This window comes from Mobula hypostoma, chromosome 3, assembly GCF_963921235.1.
Source record: "Mobula hypostoma chromosome 3, sMobHyp1.1, whole genome shotgun sequence".
Classification (NCBI taxonomy): Eukaryota; Metazoa; Chordata; class Chondrichthyes; order Myliobatiformes; family Myliobatidae; genus Mobula; species Mobula hypostoma.
In genome coordinates this window covers 203,395,986-203,416,557 of record NC_086099.1, presented here as the reverse complement: position 1 = coordinate 203,416,557, position 20,572 = coordinate 203,395,986, and the positions used below count along the sequence as shown (strand labels likewise).

Here is a 20,572-nt window from a genome sequence, read left to right as displayed (position 1 = left end):
GACTCCGGACCTTCCAATGATTCTTGATTGTCTCCTCAGTCCATCAATGGTGATCCACAAATCTCATCAGTATTTAAAAAAAACTACACCAGGTAGTAGAATGCCCTGCATGGTCTGTGCCTGGTTCTCAGAAAGTTAAATGGCAGAGGTACTCCATTTTTAAAAATATATACGTATTTTTTCTGTTTTTGCACTATTTTAATCAACTCCATATACATATGTACTTACTGCAATTGATTTACCTGTTTTTTTTTCTTTTTATATTATCATGTATTGCATCATACTGCAGCTGGGTTAACAAATTTCCCAACACATACCGGTGATAATAAACCTGATTCTGATTCTGATTCTGGAAGTCATCCATCTACGCTGGAGGCCTGAGCAATCCTGGGGTACTTCGGTGAACTGGGTTACAAAATGATAAAAATGTTCAGGAGAGAGACACAAGTGTACTGGTGAACAACTCATTGAAATAAAGCAAGCGCTGGAGACAGGGGCCTAAAGGTTAGCCTGTGATTTTCAGGGAATTGTAGGCCTATAGCTGACTTTAGCAGTACTCAATATATAGCACCGCTAATGAAGAGGGACTATCTCGCGATAGAATCGCAGAAAAATTATTTCACTCCAGTTAAATATGGGCTTGAGATTAATCCTGCTTCCAACCCTTGGACCACAGTTCTGTTGGTTATGTCTCTTCAATTGCTCCTTCAGGCATTCTTAAAATAGACTCACGGTTTCGGCATCCACCGGCCATTCCTACTCCAGGCGCTCACCAACTCGAGGAATGATTATCCCCAACTCCCCTCCAAATGTTGTACAATAAATTAAAGTCAATGTCCTTTTGAAAGGCAGGAGGAGAAAATGGCAGCGTGACGCAGCGTGCGCAGCTCTCCGGTGAAATGATATCGTATCTGTTAAATAGGGACCATGGACAATTCTGATTTGATGAAGACAGATGTGAGAAGCAGAGGAACATCTGGAGAAATTTCTGAAATGCCTGGTTCGCTGCTGTTGTTACTGTGTGATCGAGAATCTCTGGAGGGAAGGCCCCAAAATCCCCGGCTTTGCCTGCTGCTGGCGACCGAGGCTGAGGTCGAAGCGTTCGGATAGAGATGGTGCTCGGTACTCGGTGTCGGAGGGCTGATCAGAGCTCAAAGTTTTCGGACGACTCAGAGTCAGACTGTGGTCGGGCATAGCAGGGAGAGTTTTCTTCCTTCTCCCGTCTGCGTGAGATGTGGGACTTCTGAGAAACTTTGAAATTTTTTACTGTGCAATGGCCTGTTCTTCATCAAGTTATGGTATTGTTGCACCGTTGTAACTATATATTATAATTATGTGGTTTTGTTAGTTTTTAGTCCTGGTCTGTCCTGTGTTTCTGTGATATCACACCGGAGAAATATTGCATCATTTCTTAATGCATGCATTACTAAATGACAATAAACGAGGACTGCGTATCCTCATAATCTAATCTAATATTGATTTCTCTGCTGGAGTTTTTTAAAAAACATTTTCACTGTCTAGGCCCATCATAATAGATCTGTCCTCCATCTCCTTTCTTCTGAGTGCACTTACAGATCAAATGAATAACCTTCTACATGCAAAAAAAAAAATCAAGGGATATGGGGAGTGATTAGTGATGTAGTGTTGATTTAGATGATCAGCTCTGATCACGTTGAATGGTGGAGTTTGCTTGATGAGTTTAAATAGCCTACTTCTGCTTCTAATTTCTATGACCCTGTTTTCCCTTTCTCTGTCCTCTTGTCCTCATGATCTCGCCACCACCTATGCCTTCTTTCCGTTTATTACACAGTCTTCAGTTCTCTCTTATCAGATTCCTTCTTCTTGACGCTTTGCCTTCCCAACCTATCTTATGATCAGCAGCACTGGGGCTCCACAGGGGACTGTCTTGTCTCCCTTTCTCTTCACCATTTACACCTCGGACTTCAACTACTGCACAGAGTATTGTCATCTTCAGAAGTTTTCGGATGACTCTGCCATAGTTGGATGCATCAACAAGGGAGATGAGGCGGAATACAGGGCTATGGTAGGAAACTTTGTCACATGGTGTGAGCAGAATTATCTGCAGCTTAATGTGAAAAAGACTAAGGAGCTGGCGGTAGACCTGAGGAGAGCTAAGGTACCGGTGACCCCTGTTTCCATCCAGGGGGTCAGTGTGGACATGGTGGAGGATTACAAATACCTGGGGATATGAATTGACAATAAACTGGACTGGTCAAAGAACACTGAGGCTGTCTACAAGAAGGGTCAGAGATGTCTCTATTTCCTGAGGAGACTGTGGTCCTTTAACATCTGCCGGACAATGCTGAGGATGTTCTTCGATTGTGGTGGCCAGTACGATCATGTTTGCTGTTGTGTGCTGGGGCAGCAGGCTGAGGGTAGCAGACACCAACAGAATCAACAAACTCATTCGTAAGGCCAGTGATGTTGTGGGGATGGAACTGGACTCTCTGGTGGTGGTGTCTGAAAAGAGGATGCTGTCTAAGTTGCATGCCATCTTGATCAATGTCTCCCATCCACCACATAATGTACTGGGTAGGCACAGGAGTACATTCAGCCAGAGACTCATTCCACCGAGATGCAGCACAGAGTGTCATAGGAAGTCATTCCTGCCTGTGGCCATCAAACTTTACAACTCCTCCCTTGAAGGGTCAGACACCCTGAGCCAATAGGCCGGTCCTGGACATTTCATAATTTACTGGCATAATTTACATATTACTATTTAACTATTTATGGTTCTATTACTATTTATTATTTATGGTGCAACTGTAACGAAAACCAATTTCCCCCGGGATCAATAAAGTATGACTATGACTATGACTATGTTTGCTACCCATACCACATGCTAATGAGGTCAGAAATAGGAAGATCATACAGTTCAACACACAACTAATCTTATGGAGTTTTTTGAGGAAATTACCAGGAAAGTGGATGAAGGCAAGGCAGTGGATGTTGTCTATATGGACTTCAGTAAGATATTTGACAAGGTCCCACATGGGAGGCAGGTCAAGAACGTTCAGTTGCTTGGCATTCAGGATTAGGTAGTAAACTGGCTTTGGGCAGAACCCAGAGAGTGGTCCTAGACGTTGCCTCTCTGATTGGAGGCCTGTGACCAAGGCTGTCAGAATTGGTGCTGGATCCTTTGTTGTTTGTCATCTATATCAATAATCAGGATGATAATGTGGTGAACTGGATCAGCAAATCTGCCTATAACACCAGGATTGGGGGTGGACAGTGAGGAAGGCTATCATGGTTTGCAGAGGGATCTGCATTAGCTGGAAAAATGGGCTGATAAATGGCAGGTGGAATTTAATGCAGACAAGCGTGATGTTTTGCACTTTGGTTGGACCTACCAGGGTAGGTCTTACACTGTGAACGGTAGGGCACTGAGGAGTGTCGTAGAACAAAGGAATCTAGGAATACAGGTACATAATTAGTTGAAAGTGGTGTCACAGGTAGATAGGATTATAAAGAAAGCTTTTGACACACTGGCCTTCATAAATCAATGCATTGAGTACAGAAGATGGGATTTTATATTGAAGTTTATAAGACGTCGGTGAGGCCTAATTTGAAGGATATGTGCAGTTTTGTTCAGCTATCTATAGGAAAAATGTAAGCAAGGTTGAAAGAGTGCAGAGAAAATTTACAAGGATGTTGCCAAGTCTGGAGGACCTGAGTTATAAGGAAAGATTGAATAGGTTATGACTGTATTCTTTAAAACGTCTAGATTGGGAGGAGATTTGATAAACATATACAAAATAAACAGGGGTTTTCTATTGAGGTTGGATTGGACTACTACCAGAAGTTTTTGCTTAAGTGTGAAAGGTGAGAAGTTTAAGGAGAACATGAGGGGAAACTGCTTCACTCAGAGGGTATGGAGTGCTATGGTCCCTGTGCAGGTCTTTGGGAGTACGCAGTTCAAATGGTTTCATCCTGGACTAGATGGGCTGAAGGGCCTGTTTCTGGGCTGTACTTCTCTATGACTCTATGACTTTTCACGGCTAAGGAGTTGGTGTAGGAGTGAGGGTGTCAGAGTTTTGGATCATTGGGATCTCTTACAGTGAAAGTGGGACTTGTACAGAAGAGACTGTTTGTATCTGAACTGGTGGGGGATTATTATCCTAACGGGAAGGTTAGCTAGTGCTGCATGAAGGGGTTTAAACTAGAGATGCATGGGGATGGGAGCTAGAGTGCCTGAACAGATAATCACGGGGTTGTAGAGACTAATGTTTGTTAAGACATCAGACAAAGTCAGGAATATAAAGGCGTGTATATTTCAATGCAAGAAGTATCATAGGGATGGAAGACAGGCTCAGGGCATGGATCAACACATGGAATTATGATATTGTAGCCATTCATTTCAGGAGGGGCAGGACTGGCAGCTCATGGACAGAGTGGATGTGACAAAGTTGTTTCCCATGATGGGGGAGTCTAGTACGAGAGGGCATGACTTAAGGATTGAAGGGCACCCATTCAGAACAGATATGCGAAGAAATTTTTTTAGCCAGAGGGTGGTGAATCTATGGAATTTGTTGCCACGGGCAGCAGTGGAGGCCAAGTCATTGGGTGTATTTAAGGCAGAGATTGATAGGTATCTGAGTAGCCAGGGCATCAAAGGTTATGGTGAGAAGGCAGGGGAGTGGGACTAAATAGGAGAATGGATCAGCTCATGATAAAATGGCGGAGCAGACTGTTGGGCCGAATAGCCTACTTCTGCTCCTTTGTCTTATGGTCTTATGGTCTCAATATTCTGGGGTTCCATTATTTTAGATACAACAGAACGAGAGGGATTAAAGGAGGAAGGGGTGGTGTTACAAGTCAGGGAAAATGTCACAGCAGTGCTCAGTTGGGACAGACTCATCGAGTGAGGTGTTGTCACCAGGTTTGGACATGGCCCAAGTGCGGAGTGAGACATACTGAAGTGGGTCGACTTTAGTGCGAACAATGTCAAAGGGAAAAAGAAAACAATAAACGCTAGGCCAAACAGGGCCGTAGACTAAAACACTCAAATGGAAAATGAAGCCTACTCTGCGGCCGAAAAGAACAACTAAAAGGAATACCGCTAGTCTTTAGAGTCAGTTGACTCGACAGTCCAATTTCTCAGGCAAGGCGGAATGCAGATAACGAAGCGTAGCTTTGTCCGAGTCTCGACAAAACTATGATGGAATAAATGGAGTTAAATACAATCACAATGAAGTAATTAGCTGACACGTGCATATTCATGAGGGCAATTGCCGAATCTGATGCGCTGCTGAATTTGTGGTTATGACAGGTGTTATGGGTGGAAATGAGGAATAAGGAAGGCATGGCTACGTTAATGGGGCTATACTACAGATCACTCAACAGTCTCTGAGGAACAAATTTCTAGAGAGGTTGCGGGCAGCTGCAAGTAACGTAAAGTTGTTATAGCAGGTGATTTTAACTTTCATATTGACTGGGTCTCCCATACTGTAAAAGGACTAGATGGGATGGAGTTTATCAAATATGTTCAGGAAAGTTTCCTTAATCAGTATGTAGAAGTCCCAATGAGAGAGTGTCCGATACTTGAGCTGCTGTTAGAGAATGAGACAGGGCAGGTGACAGAAGTTTGTGTAGGGGAATACCTTGCATCTAGTGATCATAGAAACATAGAAAATAGGTGCAGGAGTAGGCCATTCGGCCCTTTGAGCCTGCACCGCCATTTATTATGATCATGGCTGATCATCCAACTCAGAACCCTGCACCAGCCTTCCCTCCATACCCCCTGATCCCCATAGCCACAAGGGCCATATCTAACTCACTCTTAAATATAGCCAATGAACTGGCCTCAACTGTTTCCTGTGGCAGAGAATTCCACAGATTCACCACTCTCTGTGTGAAGAAGTTTTTCCTAATCTCAGTCCTAAAAGGCTTCCCCTTTATCCTCAAACTGTGACCCCTCGTTCTGGACTTCCCCAACATCGGGAACAATCTCCCTGCATCTAGCCTGTCCAATCCCTTTAGGATTTTATACGTTTCAATCAGATCCCCCCTCAATTTTCTAAATTCCAATGAGTACAAGCCTAGTTCATCCAGTCTTTCTTCATATGAAAGTCCTGCCATCCCAGGAATCAATCTGGTGAACCTTCTTTGTACTCCCTCTATGGCAGGGATGTCTTTCCTCAGATTAGAGAACCAAAACTGCACACAATACTCCAGGTGTGGTCTCACCAAGGCCTTGTACAACTGCAGTAGTACCTCCCTGCTCCTGTACTCGAATCCTCTCGCTATAAATGCCAGCATACCATTCGCCTTTTTCACCGCCTGCTATACCTGCATGCCCACTTTCAATGACTGGTGTATAATGACACCCAGGTCTCGTTGCACCTCCCCTTTTCCTAATCGGCCACCATTCAGATAATAATCTGTTTTCCTATTTTTGTCAGCAAAGTGGATAACTTCACATTTATCCACATTAAATTGCATCTGCCATGAATTTGCCCACTCACAAACCTATCCAAGTCACCCTGAATCCTCTTAGCATCCTCCTCACAGCTAACACTGCCACCCAGCTTCGTGTCATCCGCAAACTTGGAGATGCTGCATTTAATTCCCTCATCCAAGTCATTAATATATATTGTAAACAACTGGGGTCCCAGCACTGAGCCTTGCGGTACCCCACTAGTCACTGCCTGCCATTCTGAAAAGGTCCTGTTTATTCCCACTCTTTGCTTCCTGTCTGCCAACCAATTCTCTATCCACATCAATACCTTACCCCCAATACCGTGTGCTTTAAGTTTGCACACTAATCTCCTGTGTGGGACCTTGTCAAAAGCCTTTTGAAAATCCAAATATACCACATCCACTGGTTCTCTCCTATACGCTCTACTAGTTACATCCTCAAAAAATTCTATGAGATTCGTCAGACATGATTTTCCTTTCACAAATCCATGCTGACTTTGTCCGATGATTTCACCGCTTTCCAAATGTGCTGTTATCACATCTTTGATAACTGACTCCAGCAGTTTCCCCACCACCGACGTTAGGCTAACCGGTCTATAATTCCCCGGCTTCTCTCTCCCTCCCTGTTATTAGTTTTAAAGTAAATATGGGAAAAGGTAGGCTTGGTCTGTGAAATGCAAATTCTAAATTGCACAAAGGCCAACCTTGACCGTACCAGAAAGGATCTGGCAAGTGTGGACTGGGACAGGCTATTTTCTGACAAAGGTGTACTTAGTAAGTGGAAGGCCTTCAAAAGTAATGTTTTTGTGAGTAAGGAGCTTGTACGTGCCTGTCAGAATAAAAGGTAAAGATAACAGGTTTAGGGAACCTTGGTTTTCAAGAGATATTGAGGCCCCAATTAAGAAAAAAAAAGGAGGCGCAAAGCAAGTATAAGCAGGTAGGAACAAATGAGGTGATTGAGGAGTACAAGAAATGCAAGAGAACACTTAAGAAAGAAATCAGGGGGGCTAAAAGAAGGAATGAGTTTGCCTTATCAGACAAGGTGAAGGAGAATCCTAATTGATTCTACAGATATGTTAAGCAAAAGGGTTGCAAGGGACAAAACTGCTCCTCTGGAAGATCAGAATGGTAATCCACGTGTGGAGCCAAAACAGATGCAGGAGATCTTAAATGGATTTTGTTGCATCTGTATTTACTCAGATTGACATAGAGTCTATAGAAGTGAGGCAAAGCAGCATCAACTTCATGGACCCTGTAGAGATTACAGAGGAGGAAGTGTTTGCTGTCTTGAGGCAAAATAGGGTGGACAAATCCCCGGGGCCTGATAGGGTGTTCCTCAGACCCTGTGGGAGGAAAGTGCAGAAACTGCAGGGGCCTTAGCAGAGATACTTAAATCATCCTTAGTACTGGAGGATAGGAGGATAGCTAATGTAGTTTCACTGTTAAAGAAAGGCTCTTAAAATAAATCAGGAAGTAATAGGCCGGTGGGCCTGATGTCAGTAGTGGGAAAGTTATTGGAAGGTATTCTAAGGGACCGGATATATGAGTATTTGGATAGGCATGGACTGATTAGGAAAGGTCAGCATGGCTTTGTGCCTGGTAGTTCATGCCTAACCAATTTTACAGAGTTACCAGGAAAGATGATGAAGGCAAAGCAGTGGATGTTGTCTACATGGACTTTAGCAAGGCATTTGACAAGATCCCACATGGGAAATTGGTCAAGAAGGTTCAGTCACTCAGCATTTAGGATGAGGTAGTAAATTGGATTAGACATTGGCTTTGTGGGAGAAGCCAGAGAGTGGTAGTAGATGCTTTCCTCTCTGACTAGAGACCTGTGTCTAGTGGAGTCCTACAGGGTTAGGTGCTAGGTCCTTTGTTGTTTGTCATCTATATCAGTGATCTGGATGATAATATGGTTAACTGGGTCAGCAAATTTGTGTGTGACACCAAGATTTGGGATGTAATGGATAGTGAGGAAGACTATCACAGCTTGAAGCAGGATCTGGACCAGCTGATAAAATGGGCTGAAAAATGGCAGATGGAATTTGATGCAGACAAGTGCGAGGAGTTGCACTTTGGTAGGATCAACCAGGGTAGGTCTCACACAGTAGGGCACTGAGGAGTGCTGTAGAACAATGGGATCTGGGAAACAGGCCCATAATTCATTAAAAGTGATATCACAGGTAGGAAGTTTTTGTCTCATTGGCCTTCATAAATCAAAGTATTGAGTACAGGAGATAGGATGTTATGTTGAAGTTGTTTGAGCCTTTGGTGAGGCCTAGTTTGGAGTATTGTGTGCAGTTTTGGTCACCTATCCACAGGAAAGATGGGAATAAGATTGAGAGAAAATTTACAAAGATGTTGCCAGGACCTCAGTTATGAGGAAAATTGAATAGTTTAGGCCTTTATTCCTTTGAACGTTGAAGATTGAGGAGAGATTTGATAGAGGTAAAGATGGGGTAAATGCAAGCAGGCTTTTTCCACTGAGGTGGGATGGGACTAGAACTAGAGTCTTAGGTTAAAGGTGAAAGTTGAAAAGTTTAAAAGGATCAGGAGGGGAAGCTTTTTCACTCAGAGGGTGCTGAGCGTGTGGAGCAAGCTGCCAGTGCAAGTGGTGCATGCAAGGTCAAGTTAAACGTTTAAGAGAAGTTTGTTAGGTACATGGATGGTAGGAATATGAAGGGCTATGGATCCGGTGCAGGTCGATGGGACCAGAGAGTTTAAGTGGTTCGGCACAAACAAGATGGGCTGAAGTGCCCGTTTCTATGCTGTACTGCTCTATGATTCTGTGACTCTATGACTATATCCCATCCCACTTTCTCACATTATTCCCTTTTCTTCCCTCTGTGATGAGCTTTATGGGCCTGTGTGGGGAGCCAGGGAGCGTTGGGCTCCGAGAGTTTTCGAGCACCTGAATTGGTTACTTGTTGTTTAATAAGAATTATTAATTGTTTAGAGTTCCTTGTGGTTTTTCTTGAGTGTCTCACTCTTTGTAATGCAGTCTCCTGCTGTTTTCTGTTTAAGCTTGTTCAGTTTATTTTGATAGGCTCGGGGATTCTGTGCTACATGTATTATTTAACTGGATGCCCAATTAGCATTAATTGTGGGGTCCTAGTTTGAGAATGTTATGTCTTGCAATGTCACTCAGCTGAGCCGCCCGATGCTCTGTTGGAAGTCTTATGAATAAACTTATCACTGTCTTGACATGGGAGTCTGTCTTGCCTCTGCACTTGGGTTCTCACATTGCCAGCACACACCGTGAAACCCTCCCACCTATCTACTTTCCTCCGTCACCTGGAATTGCCTATCACCTCCTCTTTCTCCTCCTCTACCCTTTTCTTCTGGCTTCTGACCCCTTCCTTTCCTGTCCTGATGAAGGAACTTGGCCCGAAATGTCGACTGCACCTTTCTCGCCACAGATGCTGCCTGATCCATTGAGTTCCTCCAATTCTTTGTGTGTGTTACTCCGATGTAGTCTTTCATTTGACTTCAGGTGGAAAACGTTCATCTCATTATCACCAGTGTTGGAGGAAATATTGGCAGGACAGCCATATTTTAAGTTGCATGTTCAATATTTTATTTTATGTACAAGGCTCCAATTGCATTACACACTTTTTACATCCTCAAAATAGACTTGCACTCTCTCAGATGCTAACAGAGCTGAACAAAAGTACCCAATCTTGTTACATGTCGTGTCACACGACACAGAATAGTAATCTTTTTACATTTGTTAAATATGAAATTTAAAAATGAAGACAGCAAAAATATCAGGGAACACACGTTGGACTCAAATGGAAAACGCTGGTTCATAAGATCATGACTTATGAATCAAGAACAAATTCCAGGGGGAAAGGAAACGTTTTTCTGTTAATGGGGCTGAATTAAAAGAAAAATGAGTCCGGAGCCACACGTTTACACCAGGACAAAAATCCTGAAAGGAAAAGCTGCCATTTTCACTTCCTGTGTTTCCTGAGCTCTCCGGTGCCTCTCTTTGTTCCTGCCATAGACCTGGAGTATCCTGCTCCCATCTTTGTGTAAGCTGCACTGTGGGAAATGATGGACGTTCTCTATACAGCAGAAATATGCAGCACAAGTTTAAAGCGTCTGCTCCAAACAAAACACAGTGATGCCTGAGTCTTTCCTTGAGAAAGAAAACTGATTGTGGGTCTATCACACGGAGAAGAAAGGTTTCTGTAAGAAGGTGCTGGAGGGCACAGGACCCCTGAGAACCCATGGGCTGGGTTCCTGAAGGTTATGCTTTCATCCTCTTCACTGGTGTCCTCCAGTGCTCAGCTTGTGGTGTTTAATGAACTCGCAGCCTGTGCTGGTCTGCCATTGGGAGATGGTGCTGGATAGGGCATCTTGGACACACCTAGGAACTGCCTGAACCAACTGGGCTTTAAATGTGAGCCCAGTCCCCTGCCCAAAACAGGCTGCTTAAGTATGCAAATCCTTGAACCCATGTATTATAAGTCTCCAACTCTAGTCTTTTTGCACAAAAGGTGGAGGCTGCCGTGCTCACTTACTACAGTATCAAAATGTTGAGATAATTGAACATTTGAAAATTGCTGCATAGGCAAATAGGATTTTGAGGAGAGTGAATATGGTGATATTTTTGTTTGGAGCCATTCCCTTCTTGGACAACACACAAAAGATGCGGAGGAACTCAGTAGGCCAGGCAACATCCAAGGAGGGGATGATCAGTTGGCATCAGGGGCCAGGACCCTTCATCAGGATTGTCGAGATCCTCCAGCATATTTTGAGTGTTGCTCCAGAATTCCAGCACCTTCAGCTCCTCATGTGCCTCCATTCACTTCTCGGGACTGGAATTGATTTGGACTCAGGATGTCCAAGGGTACCAGCCATCTCATCTTTCCTTTCTTTGAAGTTGGGTTCATTTCTTATAAGACTGAGCCTCAGCTAAGCATAATAACACATACACAAAATGCTGGAGGAACTTAGTAAGTTAGCAGCATCAATGGAGAGTCAACGTTTTGGGTCTTGACTCTTCATCAGTCCTGATGAATGGTCTGGGCCTTAATCCCTCGGCATGGATGCTGCCAGAGCTGTTGAGTTCCTGTTTGTGTTACTCTGGATTTCCAGAATCCGCAAAATATTTCAGACTTATGTCAGTGATATTAAACCAGATTCTGATTCTCATGTTTATGCTCAGCTAAGCATGTCAACTCATCTATTTCAAACTTAAATCAAGATAATAAAACCTACCCATTCCAAAGTGTCTCGGTGATAATGTACCATAAACACACAGTAAAATTACTGCAGATGACATATAATTAACGGAGCTGTAATGGGCCTTCCTGCTCCCGTTGGGCACTGGTATGATTGCTGCCCTTTGAAGCAGAGGAAATTCTGACGACATCAGTGAGCATTGGAGATGCTCTTGACCACTCCAGCCAGCTGGTAAGCACAAGTTAGGTACATCCCACCCTTGGAAAATGACAAGCTGGTTCTGGAGGAGCTGAGCACTGTGATAACACTGCACCTTGACACCCTCCTGATCATTGGTGGGGGACCTCAGTCAAGTTAGCTTGAAAAGAATTCTGACGGACTACCACCAGCATGTCACCTACGGAACCAGAGGAGCCAATACACTCAATACCTGTTACACCACTATCAAGAATGCTTCCTGTGCTATCGCATGCCTGCACTTTGGTGAGTCCGATCTCCTGGCTGTACTTCTACTCCCCACGTAAGGGCAGGAACTGAGGGCCGCAGCAGCAGTAGTGAGGACCAGAAAGAAGGGTATGGTCAAGGGAGGTGGAAGAGCATATACAGGACCGCTTTGAATTGGTGGACTGGACCATATTCAGATATTTGTTTCTGGATCTGAATGAGTATGCCATGGCTATTACCAACCCTGTAGATCATTACTTGAGATACAGCCTGCTACAGTGGTATCATCTGCAAGCCTGCCGATGGGACTAGAACAGAAAACGGCCACGCAGTCATGAGTGTACTAGGAGTAGAGCAGGGAACTGAGGTCAGAACCTTGTGCATCACCAGTGTTCAGAATGATCATGGCAGAGGTATTGCTGTCTGTTCTTACTGATTGCGGTCTGTTGGTCAACAAGTTGCCGTGGGAGGTGTTGATTCTCAGATCTCAAAGTTTGGTGATGAGTCAGTTTGAAATTATAGTATTGAAGGCAGAGCTGTAATCAATAGGCAATTGTTAGATGCAGGTGCCTCTACTGTCTGGATGCTACAGATATGAGTGTAGGGCCAGGGAGTGTCATCTGTCTTAGACAGCCTGGCAGTTAATGTTAGTAAGACGAAAGAGCTGATTGTGGACTTCTGGAAGGGTAAGACGAATGAACACATACCAAATCCTCATAGAGGAGTCAGAAGTGGGGAGAGTGAGCAGCTTCAAGTTCCTTGGTGTCAAGATCTCTGAGGAACTAACCTGGTCCCAACATATCGATGTAGTCATAAAGAAGGCAAGACAGCAGCTATACTTTAATAGGAGTTTGAAGGGATTTGGCATGTCAACAAATACACTCAAAAACTTCTATAGTTGTTCCATGGAGAGCATTCTGACAGGCTGCATCACCGTCTGGTATGGAGGGGCTACTGCACAGGACCGAAAGAAGCTGCAGAAGGTTGTAAATCTAGTCAGCTCCACCTTGGGCACTAGCTTACAAAGTACCCAGGACATCATTAGGGAGCGGTGTCTCAGAAAGGCAGCGTCCATTATTAAGGATCTCCAGCACCCAGGGCATGCCCTTTTCTCACTGTTACCATCAGGTAGGAGATACAGGAGCCTGAAGGCACACACTCAGTGATTCAGGAACAGCTTCTTCCCCTCTGCCATCCGATTCCTAAATGGACACTGAAGCTTTGGACACTACCTCACTTTTTTTTAATATGCAGTATTTCTGTTTTTGCACATTTTAAAAAATCTATTCAATATACGTAATTGATTTATTTGTTTATTTACTGTTACGTTTTATTTTATTTATTATGATTATTTTTTTCTCTCTCTCTGCTAGATTATGTATTGCATTGAACTGCTGCTGCTGAGTTAACAAATTTCACGTCACATGCCGGTGATAATAAACCTGATTCTGATTCTGATCCTGAACTATTTTGGTGGTAGGTGAATTGATGTGGGTCGAAGTTGTTTGGGAGGCTGGAGTTAATGACTGCCAAGGCCAGTCTCTTGAAGCACTTCGCAATGCTGGATGTCAGAGACACTTGGCAGTAGTCATTAAGGCCTGTTATCTTGTCTTCCTTAGGTACCAGAATGATGGATGTCTTCTTAAAGCAGGTGGAAGCCTCAGACTGATGCAGGGAGAGTTTTAAAAATGTCTGTAAATACTTCAGCCAGCTGATCTCCGCAGGATATAAGGACAGGGCCAGGGATACCGTCTAAGCCACCATTCTGAGCCAGATTTTTTCCATGGGCTCACTCTCAGAAAGGCTAATCGTACGTCTGCAGTGGTGACTGTGGGTCAGGTGCACCGGAGGATGTCAGGGTGGGTGGTGCCATACCAATCCCCTGCTGTTCAAAGCGTGCAGAGAATTCGACGAGTTCACTGGGAAGGGAAGGAAGGTGGAGAGCTTAGTGACATGGTGTCATGACAACATCCATTCCCTTCATGTCAACAGAAGAGCAGGTCATTGACTTCAGCAAGGGAGGCAGGGCACGTGCTCCTGCCTACGTCAACGGCACTAAAGTCAGCAGGGATCGGTGATAACATCTCTTTGCTGATAATTAACTCAGATACACCTTTTCCTAGAATGCATCCTTATCCTGCTGCCCTACACTCTCTACGCTAATGACAGTGTGGCTAAGCACAGCTCAAACGCCATTTATAAATTTGCAAATGTTACCACCGTGGCTGGTAAAATCTCAGACGGCAATGAGGAGGCGTACAGGGAGTGAGGTAGATTGGCTGGTGGAATGGTATTGCAAGAAGAACAATCTTCCACTCAGTGTCAGTAAGAGCAAGGAGTTGATTGTGGACCTCAGGAAGGGGAAATCGGGAGAACACACACCAGTATTCATTGAAGGGTCAGTGATGAAAAGAGGGAGCAGCTTTAAGTTCCTGGGTGTCAACATCTCTGAGGATTTTCCCGCACGTTGATGCAATTATGAAAAAAAGCATGCCAGCTGCTCAAACTTGTTAGGAGTTTAAGGACATTTGGTATGTCACCAAAAGCTCTAGAGCATCCTGACTCACTCCATTACAGCCTGGTGTGGAGGCTCCAGTGCACTGGATTTCAAGAGATTTCTAAAGTTGTAGATTCAGCTAGCTGCATCATGGACACAACTCTTCCTCCTTGATGAAGCATTGCCTCAACAAGGCCGAATCCATTACTAAATAACCTTCCCATCCAGGACAAGGTACAGGAGTCTGAACCCACCCCCCCCCACAAAAGTTCAGAAACAGCTTCATCCTCCCCTGTCTTATGAATGGTCCATTAACTCATGAATACTACCTTGCTCCAGTTCCTCCAGCACGTTGTGTGTGTTACTACCTTGTTATTCCTTTGCTTTTGCACTATTTGCTTACTTCATAATTTCTTATAATTTTTATGTTGCAGAACAACAAAGTTCGCATCACATAGGACAGTGATAATAAATAACTGATTCTGAGGCCATTCAGCCCAACTGCTCTATGCTGGTGTGCATGCTGCACTTGAATCTCCTCTTGCATTTCCTCATTAAACCTATTACCTTCTCACTCATCTGTTTGTCCATCCCCATGTAAATATATCTACACTATTCATTCCAACCTCTCCCTTTGGTAGCCACTATCATGTACTCAATATTCTTCAGGTGAAGAAGTTTCTTTTAAATTCCCTATTGGATTTCTTGGTGACTTTTTCAAAATGGTGGCCTCTAGTTACATGCTCTCAACACGTGGGAACATTTTCTCTGTATCCAAATTGAAGATGCTGGAATCCAGATAAACCGTTGCAGGACCTCAGTGGACCAAATGGATCTGCGGAGGCAAAGAGACAATTGATGCTTTGGGTGAGACCCTGCATTAGGACTGAGAGTATAGAGAGAGGAAAACCAGTATAGGGGAGGGGGGTGGTAGGCGATGGTGGGAGTTGGGTTAGGTGGGGTTAATGGATGGATTAGCCAGGTGGGTGAGGGGGAGTGGGAAGGTAGTGTGGAACTGGAAACTGATATTGGAAGTTTGATGGACAGATAGAAGCAGATTGGTGAGTGGATAGGAGAGGTAGGCCAAGGAAGGAGAAACCACGAAGATAAGTGTATTGGTGATGGGCAGACGGAGGCAGATTGGGGAGCGGATAGGAGAGGTAGGCCAAGGGAGGAGAAACCCAGGAGGATAAGTGTAATGGTGAAGGGCAGATAGAAGCAGATTGGGGAAGGGTAAATTATCTGGGTAACATAATGGTAGGGAGTGGGGAATGAAGAAAAGGTGAACAAAGGGATTTAGATCCTAAGTTGATTGATAGGAGTGATAAAGGAATCCACGAGGAGAGGGTTCTCAGACAGGACTCTTTTCAAAACTTTCATCACTTGAAGTTAGGTCACTGCTTGAGCTTCCACAAGAGGAGAGACCCAGTTTGTTCAACTGTTCTCGTTGTGTCTACACTTACAGTTCTGGTATAATCCATGTCAATCTTCTCTGCAACATCTCTACATCGCTTCTATTCAGTCCTACACACATTGCTCTTAGTCTGGTCTAACCAAGGCTCAATGTAGCATAATGTCACCACATTTCATTTCCATCCCTCGAGCAATAAGCTCTGGAACTTTGCTTCCTTTGTGGCCTTGAAAAGCTAAAACACATCTTCTGAGTCCACATACATTCACATTCTTTAGTCTGCTGTTATACGCCAGCTCATCAAAGCCCTTTGAATATTTACTGTAGATAAATAATATCAACTGTAATGATATGAAGTCAAACATAACTTTTAGGGTGAACTCATTACGCTGGTCTGCAGGTAGCTTCATGTGGGGGTGATTCAAAACTCGACTGGTAACCCTCCAGATTATTTTCCTGTTCCTTTTTAAGAAAGTATCACTTAGAATGCTTGCAGAGTTTGTCAGACAACCCTGTTTGGACTGCCAGTAGCTCAGATGGATTTCACCTAGTTGTCCCCATGTTCTGCAGCAGGAGTTCTTCAACAACCACAGGACCTGATTTGCATAGTAAAGCAGCACTGCACCGTCTCAGTCGTGAGGACTGTGAGCCTCCTTCCAAGCTGGCCTGAATTATGTGTATAGTATGCTAACATCGCACCCTCCCACCTGCCACTTACAACAGCCACTTCTCACTTCTCAAGTGGAAAGTACGCAGCTGTAAGTTGTAGCAATTTCACTCACTCAAGGCTGATTCAATGCTCTTGGGCTGGTCGCTGTTAAGCACTCGATCAATTCCTCAGTTGCCAGGCCGCTTGTTATCTGTGCAATTCTTAAACCAGGACATCTATGACCATTAATCCCTTTAGCTATTGTTTCACACCTAATCCAAACTAAAAGCACCTCAGTGTGAGGTCCCTCTCAACTCCAGCGAAGGGTTGTTGTGCTTCAATGAACTTCTCCCTATTTGGTTTTAGCTCACTTGCCTCTCGGACAGATGGGACTCATTTCCCACAGCAGCGACCTCTACAGGCCCGGAGAGATGCTGGAAAAATGTCTGCTCAGCCAGCTCGGCCTCTATTTGTTTCAGATCAAAGTTTAATTAACAATCATTGCCAGCTTCTCAAAGCTTGGACAGTAATTGGACAGAATCTCAATGCTTGTGCACCAGGAGGCCTGGATATAAATATCAGATTAATAAGAAATTGATTATAAAATTGTATTCAATGGCCACCACAAAATGTATATGCGCGAGAGGAAAGAAGCACCTTATCAGAGAAGTAGATGAAGGGTTGATTTTACAATTCAATTTTGCCCTCAGACTGTTCGTCATGTCTTTTGTTAGGCCAACAGTTGGTGGGTGAATGCCTTTCTGCTATAGGTTAAGAACTGGAGGATTCCATAGAGCAGTTCATTACCAATGGAGCTGTTGGCGTCTGCATTGCTATGAACACCATCTGTGGAAACAGGAGTGAGCAGGTTCGATGAGGCAATGATGGGAGCTGTCTTCCGAAGAAAGGAGGAGATTTTGAGGTTTGCTTTTACTTTCTCCTTTACTGAAGTTCACTTTGAACATTACAAGCCGTGGTCTGTGCTGTCATCTCTACGCAGCGGGCAAGAACTGGTCCTGTTCTGGGGGCTTCTTTACCCACGTGCCCAGGTCAGCTCTCTGCAACGCCTTAAACAGCTGCTGCTTGGCGGCCTGGTAGTCCTCGGCTGCCAGCTTGGCCTCGCAGTACACAGACGGCGTTCCCCGAAGGCTCGAGGTTCGTGTGCTCAGCTGTGGAGGAGAGCAGAAAAACAAAGTGAACGAGCCGGCACTGGCAGGAGACTCAAACAGCTGTGTCCACAAACAGCTAATTTCCACGTTATATTTCCAGAAGCCGGCCTCATTCCTCGTACACCTTGTGGGATCACCTGCATCCCACTGTAAAGATTGGGGGAAAAAAAACGAAGTAACATAATTATGTGAGACTGGTCTCCGATGTTGCTTTAATAATGGTGCTCTTTAATGTTAGAGAGGCAGGTGGACTTCAAGGGGAAAGTTCTATCTGTCCGTCTAATAATTTGAAGGGAGAACATAAGATCACTAAAAAGGAGCACTTACGAGGATATTGCCAGGAGAAGGGAGAAGTAGGGCAGGCTAGCACTTTATTCTTTGGATTGTAGGAAACTGGAGGTGACCTTATAGAAGTGTATAAAATCACGAGGGGCATAGAATGCATGCAATCTTTTTCCTAGGGAAAGATAATCAGAAATTAGAGGGCGTAGGTTTAAGGTGAGCAGGGCACAATTTAAAAGAGACCTGAGGTGTAACTTCTTTACACAGAGGGTGGTGTGGATATGGAACAAAGTGCCAGAAGAAAGGGTTGAGGGAGGTACAATAACAATATTTAAAAAGATAGCTGGACAGGTACATAGATAGTCAGAGTCATAGTCATACTTTATTGATCCCGGGGGAAATTGGTTTTCGTTACAGTTGCACCATAAATAATAAATAGTAATAAAACCATAAATAGTAATATGTAAATTATGCCAGGAGAATAGTTTAGAAGATTATGGGAACAACACTGGCAAATGGGACTAGCTTGGATGGGCATCATTGTCGAGTTGGACTGAAAGTCGTGTTTCTGTGCTGCTATTCTCTATGATTTTATAAGCAGGAGCAGACCACTCGGCCCCTCAAGCCTACCCCTTCTTTCAGTTTGATTTTGGCTGCTTTGCATCAAGCCCTACCTCCTCAATTTGGGTTTGAAGTATTTCCCATATAATGTGCTCCATACCTCAATAATGTTCAAAACTAACAGTAGACACCTTCGGTAATTAAAGGGTCAAGGGCAAACATATTGAGGGAGAAAAAGATTCAAAGTACATTTATTATCGAAGTATGCATGCAGTATACAACCCTGAGATTCATCTTCCTGTGGACAGCCTCGAAGCAAAGAAGCACCATGGAACCCTTTCAAAGAAAGCATCAAACTAACTAAAATAGTAATTTAAGCACCACACACAAAAAGCTGGAGGAACTCAGCAGGCTGGGCAGCATCTATGGAAAAGAGTAAACAGTCAATGTTTCAGGCCCAGACCTTTCATCAGGTCGGTAATTTGACTAGACTAATCCATTCTGCCTGAACAATGTCCCTCTCGATCCATTCATGTGCCTATAAGGGCCTTTTAAATGACTCTATCATATTTGCCTCCACCACAACCTCTGGCAGCACATTTCAGGCACCCATTCCTTGGTGTAAAAACCTCTACTGCACATCTCCTTTGAATTTACCTCTTCTCACCTTAAGAGCAAGTCCTCTAGTATCAGACGAAAAATGTCAAGAGCGATCTTAACACAGTGCATGAGCTGGAAATTGGGTCATAGACTAGTTTGCTCTATCCTTGCTGGAAAGACACTAGGCTCACATTGGTCCAGGATAAGGATTGTCAACTGCACAGGTAGTAAAGGCACAGAACAAGTCTCCTGCTCTTTTACAGGGCTTTATCCTGCAGTCTCCTGGGTAACTGAGTAACTAGCTAGGACCGGTTAACCGAAGTCAGGTGACTCAGAATTAGCGGTACTTCGGAAAATAAGCCTGTGGAGCCAGAACCACATGTTTTTAGCACAGCCTTTTCTGTGTCGAGGGAGTATGGACTTTGAGAGAGGCTCTTCAACGTTCGACTTTGAAACTTGTACTTCAACTATCAAAGTACATGTACTGTCTGTCACCATATACTGTGCTTAGCCTCACAGTCCTAATTTTGAGGTGAATAGACGGGGGCTAAACAGAGGCTTGTGGTGCTCCTGTGGTGATGGAGATTGTGGAGGAGATGTTGTTGCCAATCCGAACTGTCGGGCATCTGCGAGAGAGGAAATTGAGAATTCAACTTCACAAAGAGGTATTGAGGCCGTGGTCTTGAAGCTGATTGATTGGTTTTGAGGGGATGATGGTAGTGAATGCTAAGCCGTAGCCAATAAAGAATGTCTTGCTGTATGCATCTTTGCTGAGCAGATATGCCAGAGTTGAGTGAGGAGCCAATGAAATGATATTTGCTGTGGATGTGTTGTGCCAGTAGGTAAATTGGAGCAGATCCAAGTTGCTTCTCAGGCAGGAGTTGATAGGCTTCATCACCAACCTCTCAAAGCACTTCATCACCGTGGTACTGGATGATAGTCATTCAGGCAGGTTACCATGTTCTCCTCAGGCACCGGTGTAATTGAAGCCTGCTTGAAGCAAGAGGTTAAAGATATTGGTGGACAGTACAGCCAGTTGAACAGCTCAGGACTTCAGTACTTGACCAGGGGCCTCCATCCGGGCTGGATGCTTTCCTTGGGTTGACCTTCCTGAAGGATGCTCTCATGTTGGCTTCAGAAACAGAAGCCACAGGGTTATTGGGGGCTGTGGGAGTTTATGAAGGTTCCTCCATGTTTTGATAGTCAAAGCGAGTATAGAAGGCATTGAGCTCATCTGGGAGTGAAGCCGTAGTTGCTTGGTTTCAATTTGTAAGAGGCAATAGCATTCAAGCTGTCGAGCATCATTCAGTGATTCAATTTTGGACTGAAAT

The 20,572-nt window shown here is 44.2% G+C and overlaps 1 protein-coding gene across 2 annotated transcripts in view; it reads right to left on the bottom strand.

Annotated features, from left to right (window-relative positions):
- Positions 1-10,010: 10,010 nt before the first annotated feature.
- Positions 10,011-20,572, bottom strand: part of adarb2 (adenosine deaminase RNA specific B2 (inactive)) — an 832,269-nt gene continuing 821,707 nt past the window's right edge. For both annotated transcript variants that reach the window (XM_063044383.1, XM_063044384.1), the window contains one exon: positions 10,011-17,798. In XM_063044383.1, coding sequence (XP_062900453.1) covers positions 17,622-17,798 — 177 coding nt within the window. In that variant the 3' untranslated portion in view covers positions 10,011-17,621. The remainder of the gene's footprint in view (positions 17,799-20,572) is intronic.